The sequence below is a fragment of the Panthera uncia genome (assembly GCF_023721935.1).
Source record: "Panthera uncia isolate 11264 chromosome B2 unlocalized genomic scaffold, Puncia_PCG_1.0 HiC_scaffold_24, whole genome shotgun sequence".
Taxonomy (NCBI): Eukaryota; Metazoa; Chordata; class Mammalia; order Carnivora; family Felidae; genus Panthera; species Panthera uncia.
In genome coordinates this window covers 105872135-105886873 of record NW_026057580.1, presented here as the reverse complement: position 1 = coordinate 105886873, position 14739 = coordinate 105872135, and the positions used below count along the sequence as shown (strand labels likewise).

The 14739-nt window shown below is 38.8% G+C and overlaps 1 protein-coding gene and 1 long non-coding RNA gene across 2 annotated transcripts in view; one reads left to right on the top strand and one right to left on the bottom strand.

The window, feature by feature from the left end:
- The window catches only part of RGS17 (regulator of G protein signaling 17), a 90912-nt gene that overhangs the window by 70053 nt on the left and 6120 nt on the right, over positions 1–14739 (top strand). The window contains exons 3-4 of the mRNA XM_049653104.1: positions 8416–8505; positions 10854–11088. Of these exons, the coding sequence (XP_049509061.1) occupies positions 8416–8505; positions 10854–11088 (325 nt within the window). The remainder of the gene's footprint in view (positions 1–8415; positions 8506–10853; positions 11089–14739) is intronic.
- The window catches only part of LOC125938055 (uncharacterized), a 28297-nt gene that overhangs the window by 11140 nt on the left and 2418 nt on the right, over positions 1–14739 (bottom strand). The window contains exon 2 of the long non-coding RNA XR_007462590.1: positions 4269–4332. This is a non-coding gene — a long non-coding RNA (uncharacterized LOC125938055). The remainder of the gene's footprint in view (positions 1–4268; positions 4333–14739) is intronic.

Genomic DNA, 14739 nt, shown 5'->3' with positions numbered 1-14739 from the left:
TTCTGCCACTGCTACTTTTTCTATGAAGCAATATAGATTATTTAAAAGTACAGGGCTATTTTAATCGACTAATTCTGTAAGAGTGGAAAGATAATTCCATGTGTTTTTTTCTAAACAGATGTCGTCTTGCCATATTTAAAGATTACATACAAATTCTAACGTGTCTTCCTCATATAAAGCCTACTAACAAGGGACCGCATGGGGTAGGGAAGAAACGAGCAATGCTGGAATTAGACCGAGATGGGTCCTGGTTCCATGACATACAACTGTGAAACCTTTGGCAAGTGACTTGTCTGAGCCTCAGTTTCTTCATCTGTAAGATGTAATGAATAACACACATAAATCAGTGAGTTTAGTTAGGTTTCAGTACGTTCTAGGGGCCTCCTGAATAATCCTTTATTGATAGGTTTTACTTCTGTCCCCCTTGCAAGTCTCAGGCTGAAAGGAAATTAACAGACTTTGTAGGATTTGAACGCTGTATGCCTCGCGACTTCTATTCACATACTGTCAGCAAATGTAAGAGAACCTGTTCCTGCATTCTGTATCCCTGGTCCTTTTTCCCCAAATGTCAACTCACATTCACCAGCACAGGTACAACTCAGCATTCCTGGAGCATGCACTACACAGCCATAGGATTCCCAGACAGTGGGATATTCTATTCTGGAGCTAAATTTCCCCACAGATCAGGATTATCGCGTTCAGTCATAATTGTTCTCAAGGATGCTTCCCACCTCATCCCATACATATTCATGCACACAGTAACTAGAACATACCAGGGGAGGGATGAATGGAGGATTGTAAGTGACCCTCTCAGCCATCAGATGTCTTTCTGAGTAGCAACTACTAGAGTTCTAACTCTTTCATTCTTCTTTGGATGACAGGCACACAAGTTAACTAAAACCAGAAGCTTGAGCTCCAACTCAACTGATGCTTTCAAGGACTTAGATGACTGCGTGCCATTTTAATAACAGTGTCTACTAACTAAATAGGGGTCCATTTGGCCTTTTCACACCCAAGACTATTTGCTTTCCCACAGAAGCATCAACTAACTTAATTATGGCTTACAGGAAAAATTACAGTGGGTGGAAGGAAGAGCTTAAAGTAGGATTTCAATCAACCTGAGAACTGAAATCGAAGAGAGATATTCTATAAAGAACATCTAAATATTCAGTGCTGTACTTCTCATTTTTTTATAAAGCAAAGTGCCTTTTTTTTTAAGTTTATTTATTTATTTTAAGAGAGACAGAGACAGTGTGAGTGGGGGAGGGACAGAGAGAGGAAAACAGAAAATTCCAAGCAGGCTCCATGCTGCCAGCACAGAGCCTGATGTGGGGCTTGATCATGAACTGCGAGATCACAACCTGAGCCAAAACCAAGAGTTGGATGCTTAACCTACTGAGCTACCCAGGTGCCCCAGTCCTGTACTTCTCTCAATTTTAAGGGGGGGGGGGGGGAGGGGGGAGAGACCTGTTTATACCAAATAAGAAACTTTGGTTATTTAAGCTAAACACAAACTTTACGTAATGGATCCAGATTTTAACTATGTAATAGCTTGTCAGCAGTTGGCCTTCTAAATCAAACTGATGTGTCAATGAACCTAAAAATAATTGGCTTGGAGTTTGAAATAAAAATTTAATACCAAAGAAAAAGGGGATCTTTCAAACCCATTTTTCAAACAGAAGCATGTATAGTGAGAAATTGGTAGCAAAGAGAGAGGGGATGAGTAGATAAAGAGATTTCTCTTCAGTTTCCATGCATCAAAAGAAGAAATGATTGTTTACATATAACCCAAACTTGAAATAAAATAGTTTGGAGAGTCTTCTCTCACAATGGCTCCTTTAAAGAATATTAAATTAAAAAAAAAAAAGAAAGAAAGAAATTTCCTGCCTGTTGCTAGTTAGAAACCTTGTCACATTAATTTGTTCCAAGAATGTATGACCTCAGTTCCATATTACTGCAGCAAGAGACATTAGAGTTTCAAACAACTTATTGGGATGGATATCTACAAGTTAATAGGATTATGCCTGCCTTTTTTTTTTTTGTTTGTTTGTTTTTAAGACTAAAGTGTTCCTAAGTCAAATGACTTAAGGCTGGGGAATATCCAGAACGTTTTCTAAATGCCAAAAAGGAAAACTTGGTGCCATTATGCACACCTCCCGAGATTAAATTTATCCCCTTCAAGTTTGATTATTTCACTCCCAGAAGAAAACTTGAATGACTCTTTTCCAATTCCTTAGAAATATATAATTATCAAAACTCCATCAACTCCTTTTTTTTTTTCCCAAATAAGGGGTAATTACTCCCAGAAACTTTTTTCATTTTCTTTTATTCAGATTTGATTAAAAATTATATTTATAAAGGCAACACAGCCATCTAGTGGACAGATTTTTAACAGCTGATTATTTTACCTCTGAGAGGTTTAAGTGTGTGAAAGAAAAACTTAAGCCAAATAAAGTACTTGTTTTATGACACATGATTATATTTCTCATGTGTCATAGGATTTATAGACATGATTATAAAAAGCAGGGGGGATATTTATAGAGGCAGTGGTGTTTTTTTAGACAACTGTTGTATAACATTTCCAGACACAAAATTTTAACCACCATTGCCATCCCCACATACCCATTCAAAAAGCCAACTTGTTTTACCAAAACGTATACATAAAAGTGATAAGGTTGAAGTCAAGGGTTTGACTCTAACTGGATTTTTCTATGTGAGAAATTATGCATGGCATATGGTTGCTTCCCCACCTTGTGGGGCCTTTTTTTCTTCCATTTCTTGTCTTTTCTAAGCAACGCATCACTGCTCTTCTCCTTTCTGCACTCCCTTCTCAAAGTTTCTCTGCCGATGTGAGCAAGGTGTACCCCCAGGGGGCTCTTTGCAATAGCAACACCTAGTTCGCAGTCATGAGTGGAATCTCCTCATGGAGATTCTCCTCGAGGAGGCTTTGCTGTGAAAATGCTCTGTAACAACTCCTTCCTGGTAATCTCAAATTCCAGGGAATTGAGAAGTTGCTTCCCGCCGGTATCTACCTTATATTTAGCCCTCTGGGCAATAACCCCGACAGCCCGATAGCAGTGGACGGTGCTTATGGAGGAGGCGTGTGAACTCAGTCAACTGGTTTGTGATAAGAGTTTTACCTTTTCCAAACACATAAGAGCAATCAGTCTTTGTAAATAACTAAAAAGGCAAAAATACCACAATTAATTCTTTTATATAAAGAGAAGTGGCATTGAATAGTGAAGATGAACATGAGACCAGAAGTCAAAAGACAGGAGTTCAACGCCAGCCCTTATGTGGCTTACTCGTGGGAATGGTGTAAATCAACCCTGGGGACTGTTTGCTCTTAAATAAGATGGGAATGATTAATAACAAATCCCCTGCTTACCTTACAGGACTATTGTGAGGAAGAAGTAGTCAGGTCATGTATGAGGAAGTGTTTTACAATAATGGCAAAGTATAAGGCTTTATTTCCTCAAGTTGAAATTAAAAGCTCTTTGGTAAACTTGGCTTTGTCATTTTAATATGCAGCTAATTTGCCCTTCCATTTAATAATTAAGCATGTGTGATAATTTGCCTTTTTGTCTCAAGTTTTTAGTTTTTGCCCTACAACCTTGTATAGTGGCTCTTAACCCTATCCCCATTACGAGTGAAGGAAAATAAAGCATAGAAAACCAAAATCATTGTAAAGGAGGTATAGTCTACATTCGGAGAGCACGTCATTGCCTTCTTGCCCCATTCCAGAAGCACACCTCACTGCCTGTTCTGATTTATCACTCCCACCCTGAAACATCTAGTCTGCCCATTTGGGCCCTTCATCCATATCATGACTTTTTTACAGCTCTCAGCCTCGCAGGTGTGACAGTCCCCCTCTGCTTGGAATTAATTCCCTTTGCCCAGGTCTCCCTCTGAAACACCTGCTCTTTGGTCAGCTCAGTCTAATCATTACCTCCTCTGCAAAGCCTCTCTCCATTCTCTCCTGCAGGAGTGTGCAGATACTGTAACTACCTAAGGACCAGTGGATGCATACCACTATTTTAGCTCTCACTGCAGCGCTGTGTGATGCTTATGTACCTGTCAGAACCTTTCAGTTTCAGAGACTCTGTCTTATTCATCTTGAATTTCCAACCCAGGCAACATTGCATGGACCAGCTGTCTCATACATATTTATAAATTGTTGTTGATTCCCAAATAGAGCTGTACTGTTATTTTACCATGGTATTTTTATGGAGAGAGAAAAAAAATGAAGCATTTAAAGAATAACCTACCAATTATTTTTCAGAGTCCAAAGGATATTGGTTCCATTTTGCACTGGCAAATGTGAGGCAGAAGCTGTTAAATAAAAAAGAAAAATGGATTTAATGTAAGAATATTAAAATATTGAGTAGTATCTGCAGTTACCAATTACACTGGATCTTTCTTGAGCCTTGATGTCATAGTGAATTAAATTCAAGCATCAAATTGATTTCTCAGTTGAATTTTTGTGTAAATATATGTGGTTTTGTGATCAGCCTCTATCCTAGAGTTACCATGGCTACTGCAAAGTTTTCATCTTATTTGCAGTCATTTCAAGGGCTCTCCCTAAGAACCAATTGTTTTTCTTACAAAAGTAGACTGTCTTCCAAAATAGGCCCTACACATATCCATGATGATGAATCAGTAGGTAGGCTCTATAATGGGCAGCTGGTAATGTTTTCTGCACCCCACTAGCCCAACTCCCCTGTAAACAAAAACCCCCCACACAAAGAAGGTATACATCCTTATTTTCTGAAATATACCACATGTATTTCTCGTTTCTCAAAAATCACCATTCTAGAAAATTTCTAATGGGATTTTAAATGCTTATTTTAGTGGGGTGCCTGGGTGGCTCAGTCAGTTAAGCGTCCGACTTCCGCTCAGATCATGATCTTGTGGATCCTGAGTTCCAGCCTTGCATCGGTCTCTGTGCTGAGAGCTCAGAGCCTGGAGCCTGCTTTGGATTCTGTGTCTCCCTCTCTCTCTTCCCTTCCTCTGCTTGCACTCTGTCTCTCTCAAAAATAAACATTAAAAATTTTTTTTTAATTCAATGCTAATTTTAATATACTTAGCCTAGATTATTGGCAGTATCTTCTATAAAATACTTCAACTTTGACCAAGACCCCCCCCCCCCCGGTGAGCATTGTACATGCATTCTGTTATCTTTATGGCTTTAGTTGTTTAAAAAGCTGAAATGTTAGTTAAGAATGTTACAAACATTGTCAAAGTGAAAAAAACATATGTCTCCACATGACCCCTCACAACTGTTAAGCTTGATTTACTTTTAGAGCTTTTCTCAAGCACATGTACTATGTATATATGTTCATCTAGAGCAAATATTCCCTGTCCTTTATCACCTTAAAGAAAAAACCCTCTACTGTGTTACTTAGAGCAAGATCAAGTAAGTCAGGACAGACATTGGTCATTCCTAAGGCACAGATGGTAAACAGTCTAGTACCTGCTCCTTTTTCATTTTATCCATTTCTCTTCATCATAAAGTGGCATTATCAGTGGTTCTTGATAACTGGAACTTTGAAGCCAACTTTTTAAGAATGGTTGTAAAGCAAAGTCAATTAAAAGGACACTTGACAATTGCTAAATGTCAGTTTCTTTCTCCAGGGCAGTGTTGTATCCGATATCAGATCAAGAAACAGAGCAAACGGTGAACAGTTAAGCACTTATTGAATATCTGTTATAAGCAGTTTTAGTACAAATGTGTGTCCATATTTTACCATCTGCAGAAATGAAAAATGTAAACAACCCAATATTTCAGGATGATCACTCTAATATGGTGGCATTTGGGATGTTTGTAAATATCACAGAAACAGATAGAAGAGCCAGAATTCATGTTCAGAAACTTGTGAGTCATGCATGCAGATTCCAGATTTGTTACTTACAGCAAAGAGACCATGGAGAACAATTTTCTTCCCCCTAAGATGTTGTGTCAAGTATAGCTGCATTTGTGTGGCACACTCTGTGGGACACTGTGGAAATGTAACAGAAATACATTTTCAGGTGGGTTATTATTTAATCAGTGAAAGCATGCTCATTTTCTGGTCTGTTTATGGTGTGTGTACACATACACATATAAGCTCAGTAAAGCTTGGCAGAATGAGTATTAATCTATTTAAATACGGTCTTTTTAGAATTTACAAAAATCTTGTATATTTTATATATTTGGCATCATGAATTTCTCCCAGGAAATTTCACAGGATATTGTCAAGTGTATTCCTACCTCCTCCCACCCAATTTCCCATAATTACTAGAAATATGTCAAATTCCAGAGAAGCACTCCTCCTCAAAGATGCTTTGAGAAGTTAATGGATCTCATCTCAAATGCATCCCTGACCTACGCATGTTGCCACATGGAGGGCTGAGGGTTCTAGGCTACCTCAAGCTGCAGACACATTCACAGATCCCACAGGCAGAGACCTAAATGACTGTGCCGCTCTCTCCGATTCACTGTTTTCCCTGTGGCTGCTCCACACTGAAGGCTTTGAGGGTTCTCACCCTGGAACCGCTTCCTCCCTGCGGAGCACTAGTCAGTTTGCTGTGTGTTTAAGTAACAATCAGCTCTAGTTTCTGCTCCCCAGAATCCTTTGCAATTCCCACTGCATTCTCTTTTCTCCAGGTAGTCCGCTTTCCCAGATAGATCTTCCCATCTAGTCTCTTTCAGTTCCACATTGGCCCCTCTGCCATAGATTCTGCCCTTTGCAACATTCTCTCTTTCCTTACCCTTACCCTTGCAGAATGAATGAATTAATGAGACAATGTCTCCACTTCTGTTACCAGACTTTCCAGATTAAGACTAACGGTTTGTTGTAATCCTTCTCCCACGGACCTCCTTCTTTCCACCACAACCATATTTAGTGCCCCTTTTCTGCGTTCACACAAGTAGTATATTGCCTCAGTGCCTATCAGAAAGCATGTTTTTTAAAAAATTTTTAAATGTTTATTTTTGAGAGAGAGAGAGAGAGCGAGCACAAGTGGGGGAGGGGCAGAGAGAGAGAGGGAGACACAGAATCTGAAGCAGGCTCCAGGCTCTGAGCTGTCAGCTTAGAGCCCCATGTGGGGCTTAAACTCACGAACCGCGAGACCATGACCTGAGCCAAAGTCGGATGCTTAATCATGACCTGAGTCAGAGCCCAACGCTTAACCGACTGAGCCACGCAGGCATCCCGAGCATGGTTTTTAATAGGTACTCAATAAGGATTACAGAGTTGTGTGTGGGAATTGGGTTCAAATCCCAACCATACAACATATTTAGTGTCTGACGTTGAGCCAGCCTAGGAGACAGTTCTGTGGCTCACTTTGCTCATCTATAAAATGGGGACAATAAAACCAAAGAGACAAAGACAGTGCCTGGCACATAATAGGCACTAGGAAATAATAGTTCCCATTACTTCTTGTGGAATAAATGTATGAACAAATGAAAGACCTGTTGTCTGAACTTTTACTCTCTGACGGCCTCCCATGAGGCTTCCTGGGTTTCAGACAGAGGGATCGGTTTAATTCAGTGGGTTGACTTTCCGAGGACACTGAGTCATCCCAACCATCCTGCCTCTTAGTATCACCCATAACCTCCCTTGTTATGTCTGGTCTACACCGAGAACCTTCAGTGTTCTACCCTATAGTGCTGCTTAGCTGCAGTTTATCTGAATCCTCTTGTTCTGGGTTACGAAAGCCCATGGGATTATCCTAGCTCCTGCGATCCTGCAATATTTTCAAATTGACATCCCAGAGACCCAGAGGCCCAGTGCTCTCTGACCCAAACCCTCAGAGTGACTGCCCTGTCCCTCCCAAGACATTGAAGATTGACTGAATGGGAGGAAAGGGCAAAGACAAAGTCAAATACAAACCCAGTGGTTCAAACTTGAGTGGATGGAGGATTGACAGTGTCAGGGACAGAAAACCCGGGGTGCAGAAAATAACAATGTGATTTCAGCAAACTTTGTTTTAGGATCTGAAACATTGTATATTTTTAGCTATCAGTGGGGGAAAATAAATGGAAAACAAACTAGGAATAGAACCAAGCAAAAGTCAAAACGATGTTACTCCAAAGAGTAACATCATGATATCTATCGAATATTAAAGCATATAATCACGTGAGTACCTTAGAGATGTTAAGTAATTCAAATTATGTAAGGATGAAGTCAGAATGTAGAACAGAATCCATTTTTGAGATTATTATTTACTTCATTGTTTTATTAAATCATTTTGATTCCTTTCGTCGACATAGACTCACCCATCGTTTCAAAATAGTATCACTCTTCTTGTGCTTTATGTATTCTCACGTTGTTGAGGATAAAATTCTTCTGCAAAATCCTTTCCTGGAATTTTTTTTTTCTTTTCTTTAACTGGTTTTCCCTAGGCACACTAAAGTGTTATACTACCTTGCAGCCTCACTGTTAGGAATGAAGAAAGAGGAGAAAATGCAGGAAGACCCACACATACCACCAAAATGGAGAGCATCCAGGTCCTAGAGGAAAGGTGAGTGGGGTTCACCTGGTAATTGTGTCTTGTTTTGGTACACTGTTCACATCTACTCAGTGCTGAGGTGTGATCTCTTGAGTCCTGGTACTCCTCCAGATGGTTTTGTGGAATGAACACCATCTCAGCCTGGGAGATCTTATTTTGTGATGGTAATTGCTTTTAATCAGGTTTTTCTATTATATGTGTTAAGCTATCAGTGAACACACTGCCTCAGTTTATCTTTCTCTTTCAAAAAGTAATGATTATTAACGTGCAATAGCCCCCGTTGGCCCTAATTCTTTACCTGCCTTTTCTACGGATATTTTTTCTAAGTTTTTCTCTCTATCAGGGAAGAGTCTAAAACAGACACAAAAACATATGTAACTACCTAAGTTGGTCAGAAAGGGCACCCAGTTAGTCCCTGGTCCCATTTCCATCAGAACAGACTCTAACCAAGTATTTTCTCCAAAATGAGAATCAACTTCTCATTGCAGTATCTACAGAATAAAATTAAAATCTAAGCAGATTAGTATATAATTATAGGTGCTTTCTTTTTCTGCTTCTTAGAAAATTTTAACGTTGATGCTCCATGGTAATTTTAACACCTTTAAATTAAAAAAAATTTTTTTTGATGTTTATTTATTCTTGAGAGAGAGAGAGAGAGAGAGAGAGAGAGAGACAGCATGAGTGGAGGAGGGTCAGAGAGAGAGAGAAGGAGACACAGAATCTGAAGCAGACTCCAGGCTCTGAGCTGTCAGCACAGAGCCTGACGCGGGGCTCAAACCCAGGAACTGTGAGATCATGGCCTGAGCCGAAGTCGGATGCCCAACCAACTGAGCCACCCGGGCGTGCCCCCACCTTTAAATTTCTTTTAAATAAAAGAGGAAGTTCAGACATTTTGGAATAGTAGCAAATCTACTTAAAATACTTGATCAGAAAAAAATAAGAAAAAATAAAATACAGGTACTTCTCTGACCAAATTATTTCAGGTTGGAAAATTCTTTTTTTTTTCTTTTTTTTCTTAAAGTTTTTATTTAAATTCCAGTTGGTTAACATATAGTGTAATATTAGTTTCAGGTATACAATATAATGCCCATCATGATTAGTGCATTCCTTAATCCCACCACCTACTTAAGCCATCCCCCTGCCACCCACCTTCCTTCTGGTAACCATCAATTCGTTCTCCATAGTTAAGAGTCTGTGTCTTAGTTTGCCTGTATCTTCCCCCCAACTTTTCTCATTTGTTTTGTTTCTTAAATTCCATATTATGAGTTGAATTATATCGTTTTTATATTTCTCTGACTTATTTCACTTAGCATAATACTCTCTAGCTCTGTCCATGTCATTGCAGAATGGCAAGATTTCATCCTTTTTATGGCTGAGTAATATTCCATTCTATATATGTATACCACATCTTCCTTACCCATTCTTCAGGCGATGGACAGTTGGGTTGTTTCCATAACTTGGCCACTGTAGATAATCCTGCTATAAATATCAGGGTGCATGTATCCCTTTGAATTAGTATTTTGGTATTCTTTGGGTAAATACCTAGTAGTGCAATTGCTGGATCTTAGGGTAGTTCTATTTCTAACTTTCTGAGGTTAGAAAATTCTTAAATAAACCAATGGATAAGAAAGCAAGATCAGGATCAAGTTAACCATAAGAGTCTCCCAAGCTGCTTCTTTCCATTTCTTTGATGTATACCAAAGGAGTGATAAATGGTGGTTTCTGAATGAACACGGCCACTGAAAACTTGAATATAAATATTTAGAAAGCCCTCAGTGTCATTAGAAAGGCCCTGTCCTTTTTAACTCTAATAACTCCATTCATGGTAATAATTCATTCATAACATTTCATAGAGTAACTATTAAAGCTTAGGAAAATGTGTGACTAGTGCACACAATATATTCTTACTTTAGATTTAGTGACAAATGAAAAAGTAGCTACCAGAAAGGAAAAGAGAAACTATACCTTATGGCTTTAAAATTAAAATCTATATCAGATGCAAACAAAACATTCAACTTGCCCTTCAAAGTAACACATAGGCTGTCTTTATCAATTTGTAATACATTAAGATTTGAACATTTCCAGGCTTCCTTAGGAATTTATGATGATAATGTGCATAGTGTGTGTTGCCCCTTGCTATTTGAATGCTTAGCTCCCTAACACACACTTGTGCCTAAATGAATTTTTCTTAATACCCAGAAATAACTAGCCTAGTCCTGGCGGGTGATTCCCAGACCAGGCCGAACTGATGGGAAATGAGCACTAGATGGCAGCAAGTGAATAGTAATTTTCTATCTTCCTAGGCTAAGCATTCTTCAGTCAAAGCTGCCTTTGATAATGGCCCAATTCTGTCTTTGCAGCCAAAACCCCACTTCAGATGAAGTGTTGTCCTGGTCTCAAAATTTTGACAAGATGATGAAGGCCCCAGCAGGAAGAAACCTTTTCAGAGAGTTTCTCCGAACAGAATACAGCGAAGAGAACCTACTTTTCTGGCTTGCGTGTGAAGACTTAAAGAAAGAGCAGAACAAAAAAGTAATTGAAGAAAAGGCCAGAATGATATATGAAGATTACATTTCTATACTATCACCAAAAGAGGTAAACATCCGGAAAATAATTGATGTGGGCTTCCTAAAACCAAGGATGAACCCGAGGGGACCTCTGTCCAAGTTGGGTGATGCATGGGGTGTGGACAGGCTCCAAGGCTTCCCTGGACACATAATTTAGATTCCACTCTGAGAATCTACCTGAATAGGTTTGAAGACTAGGTTTCCCCTCTATGCTTTGATCATTTATCTCTGGCTGAATCGTGTGGTAGGCTACTTGCTTTTCAGAACTAACATTAGGAAGCCTGTTAGACACAATTTGCTTTATACAGTGACTTACGCTAAAGTGGAAAAGAAGAGTTTACTGTGGGGAAGTCTTTCTCAAAGTGTGGTCCCCAGATCTCCTGTATGAGAATCACCTGGAGCATTTGTTTGAAAAGCAAATACTCGAGGCCTACCCAGGACCACTGAATCTGAATTTTTGGATATAGAGCCCAGGAATCTGGACTTTTAACAAGCTTTCCACACGCATACTAGTTTGAAGACTTCTGTAATAGGAGCTGTAAAAACAAAACAAAACAAAAGCTGCCATGTTTGTTGATGTTTATGATAGAATTGTTGCAGAATTGAAGAATGGGCCTTTATGACCCTTTAATATTCTTTGGGGAGAGATGGTAATAGCAATTCTTTTACTTATTCTAGTTATCCTAGTTTTGCCATTGCCAAAATGTACCTAATAGAGGGGACATTTCAGGCAACCAAATGAACACTTTTCCGTTAACTCTGTAAAAAATCAATTTGCTCCTGAGAAATGTTCCAGCTTCCAGAGTTTAAAGCAGGGAGGGATTGATGAGGGAGGGGTTAGTAGTGTAGCCAGGCCTCAGGAGTATGGGGTGACAGACTTCCGAGGTGCGCATTTGAATTGAGAGGTTCCCAGAAGGCCTTCTTTTCTCCACACCACCTTCTGTCTTTTCTGTCTCTGTGCATTTAAACATCCTGACCTGGTACCTTCTGCTCCACACTCCTCTCCTGTGCACACAGACATTTATAGAGTCCCCTAGAAATTGTGCTTATCGATGCCTCACCCAACCTGGGATGTGGCCCCCACCTGCCTTCCACTCCTCACCTTGAAATCTATAAAATGAATCAGTGTCTACTTTATAATCTCTATGTTTGGAGTGCTATATAAACCATTTCACTTCTAATGAGGTATATACCTAAGTCAGTTTTTAAAAATTTGTTAGTTGGGTTATAATTGCCATTGGTATTCCAGACTACTCCAATAGTATTGTCTCTACAAAATGAGGAACCTGGAATTGGATACACAAAGATTTTCCTACTTTTTTTCTTTATTTCCTGCATCAACATAGAAAAAGTATTCAGAGAAACAAGGTGGCGAGAATTTTTTCTGTAGCCTCAATACATTTATTACTGATGCCACATTGTGGTTCTAACACCATTATACTTCTATATCCCAGAAGTACATTCTTCAGGTTTCTGGTCTATCTAAAACCTCAGCATCTAACCAGTTCTATGTGGATTTTATTAGCATATTAATTTCATTCTCATTTTTATTTTAATATTGCATTACATGGCAGATATATCAAAGGATCCAAATGTGCCTGAAAATGTGCTTCTCTTGCCTGTAATTAGTGTTTGGGAAGATTATCTAGCCCATTTCTCTCCCCAAAATATATAATATGTATCATCTGAAAATGCTAAATGTCTTGATTATCTGGTTCATTCTTTGCACTATCTATGATGGTGTTCTATTTTTTGTTTAAAATTTTTTTGAATATTTATTCATTTTTGAGAGAGAGAGACAGAGCACGAGCAGTGGAGGAGCAGAGAGAGAGGGAGACACAGAATCCAAAGCAGGCTTCAGGCTCCGAGCTGTCATCACAGAGCCTGACATGGGGCTCGAACTCATGAGCCGTGAGATCATGACCTGAGCCGAAGTCAGACGGTCAACCGACTGAGCCACCCAGGCGCCCCCGATGGTGTTCTATTTTAAAATAATGTTGGTAGAAAAAAATATTCTCAGTTATTAAGTACATATAATTCCTTTACTTTACAGTCTGTATTGGCTAGCTTTTAATTTTTATAGGAAACACTTGCCCAGTGTCTTCACAGTCCTGATTTTCAGATGTCACTGATTAATGGAGTTTTGTAAAATACACAATTTTCACAAAATTAATTCTTCTTTGGGCTATAGTTTAAAGCTATCTTAGTTGTAGATTACTCACATATGAACTATTCAGTTTTCATTCTTTTTTCAAAAATAATGGAATTTTGTTTTACCCTAATATCTTCATTTTAAATATGAGTTTCACAAAAGTCATTAAAATATTATTTCCTGATCAAGATAATTTTCCTAATTACATGGATTAATATTTAGTATAACAGCCATGTATTTTTTTCTCCTTTGTCTATCTATATTTGGGCCATTACCCACTCTTGAATATCCCCTAAACACTACACAGAAAGGCAGAAGCGAAATTCAAATTTTTATCATTTTGGTACTTATGTGCTGACTTCTAAATGACTCTTGACACAGGATCTAAATTATTGGAGAGTGTGCAGTACCTCGTTTAGCCAACAGATTGTTCTTCTCTCGACATAATAATTACACTTGATCATTGTTTAGCAGCAAAAACAAATCAAAAGTAGGTATTTGCAGTTATAAAAGATAATTGTTTAAAGCCTATATTTCAAGCCAAGGTATAGATATATTTATTGTTGAACCATGACCTGAGTCACTGATACACTTAGAGTATGACGTGCACTTTCTAGCTACTGCAGAGCCATTTCTAAACTATTATGTCTCGCTGACCTTTCTGTGCAAAAAGTTCTCAATCTCTAATCAGCCACAATACATTAATAACTGATGATACTGAGCTATCACCCTTTGAGTATTGTTTTCCAACCCCGGAGAGAACACATGCCACATCAAGGGAGCCCTGACTATATAGCAGTAAGGACACTGAACTCCTCATTCAAGTGCATGGGATTCTGGTTCTGACTCTGCTTCATCCTAATTGTGCGGCCTGGGATAAATTAGTTCACTTCAATGATTCATTAATCAGTTGATTTGTTTACAAAAGTAAAGATAAAAAGGGACACAGAGAATAGTAAACCAAATCCAGAATGACAGCTGGGAAGCTCTTACACCACTACTTCATTCTCTCCACCAAATGACACGGCTAATCGATCCTGGTTCTTACTTTTAAAGCCAGATTCAACCTGAGAATCCCCTCAACACAATATTCAAAGCAGCCATAACTGACCAATTGGAGTTGGGATCTATTTCCCATTTGGGGGCTAGATAACCAGGCTGTTCCACCTCTGGAATTCTGTAACTGTTTGTACTTATTCAAACTATGTTTTTTATTTATTTTGAGAGCGAGAGAGACATCACATGTGAGGGGGGAAGGGAGCAGAGGAGACAGAATCCCAAGCAGGCTCCAGGAGATCATGTCCTGAGCAGAAACTGAATCGGATGCTTAACCGACTGAGCTACACCCAAGCGCCCCTCAAAATATTCTTAAATAACATGAATATTTGAATCATTTATAAAATAATGACTAAATAACTAAAAATTGTTAGGATTCAATTCTTAACTAGAAACTCATTTTTCTTCACTAGACTCTCATTTAACCTTAATTTGATTGAGTTATCATGCTCCTCTTTGTTAAATGTAGAG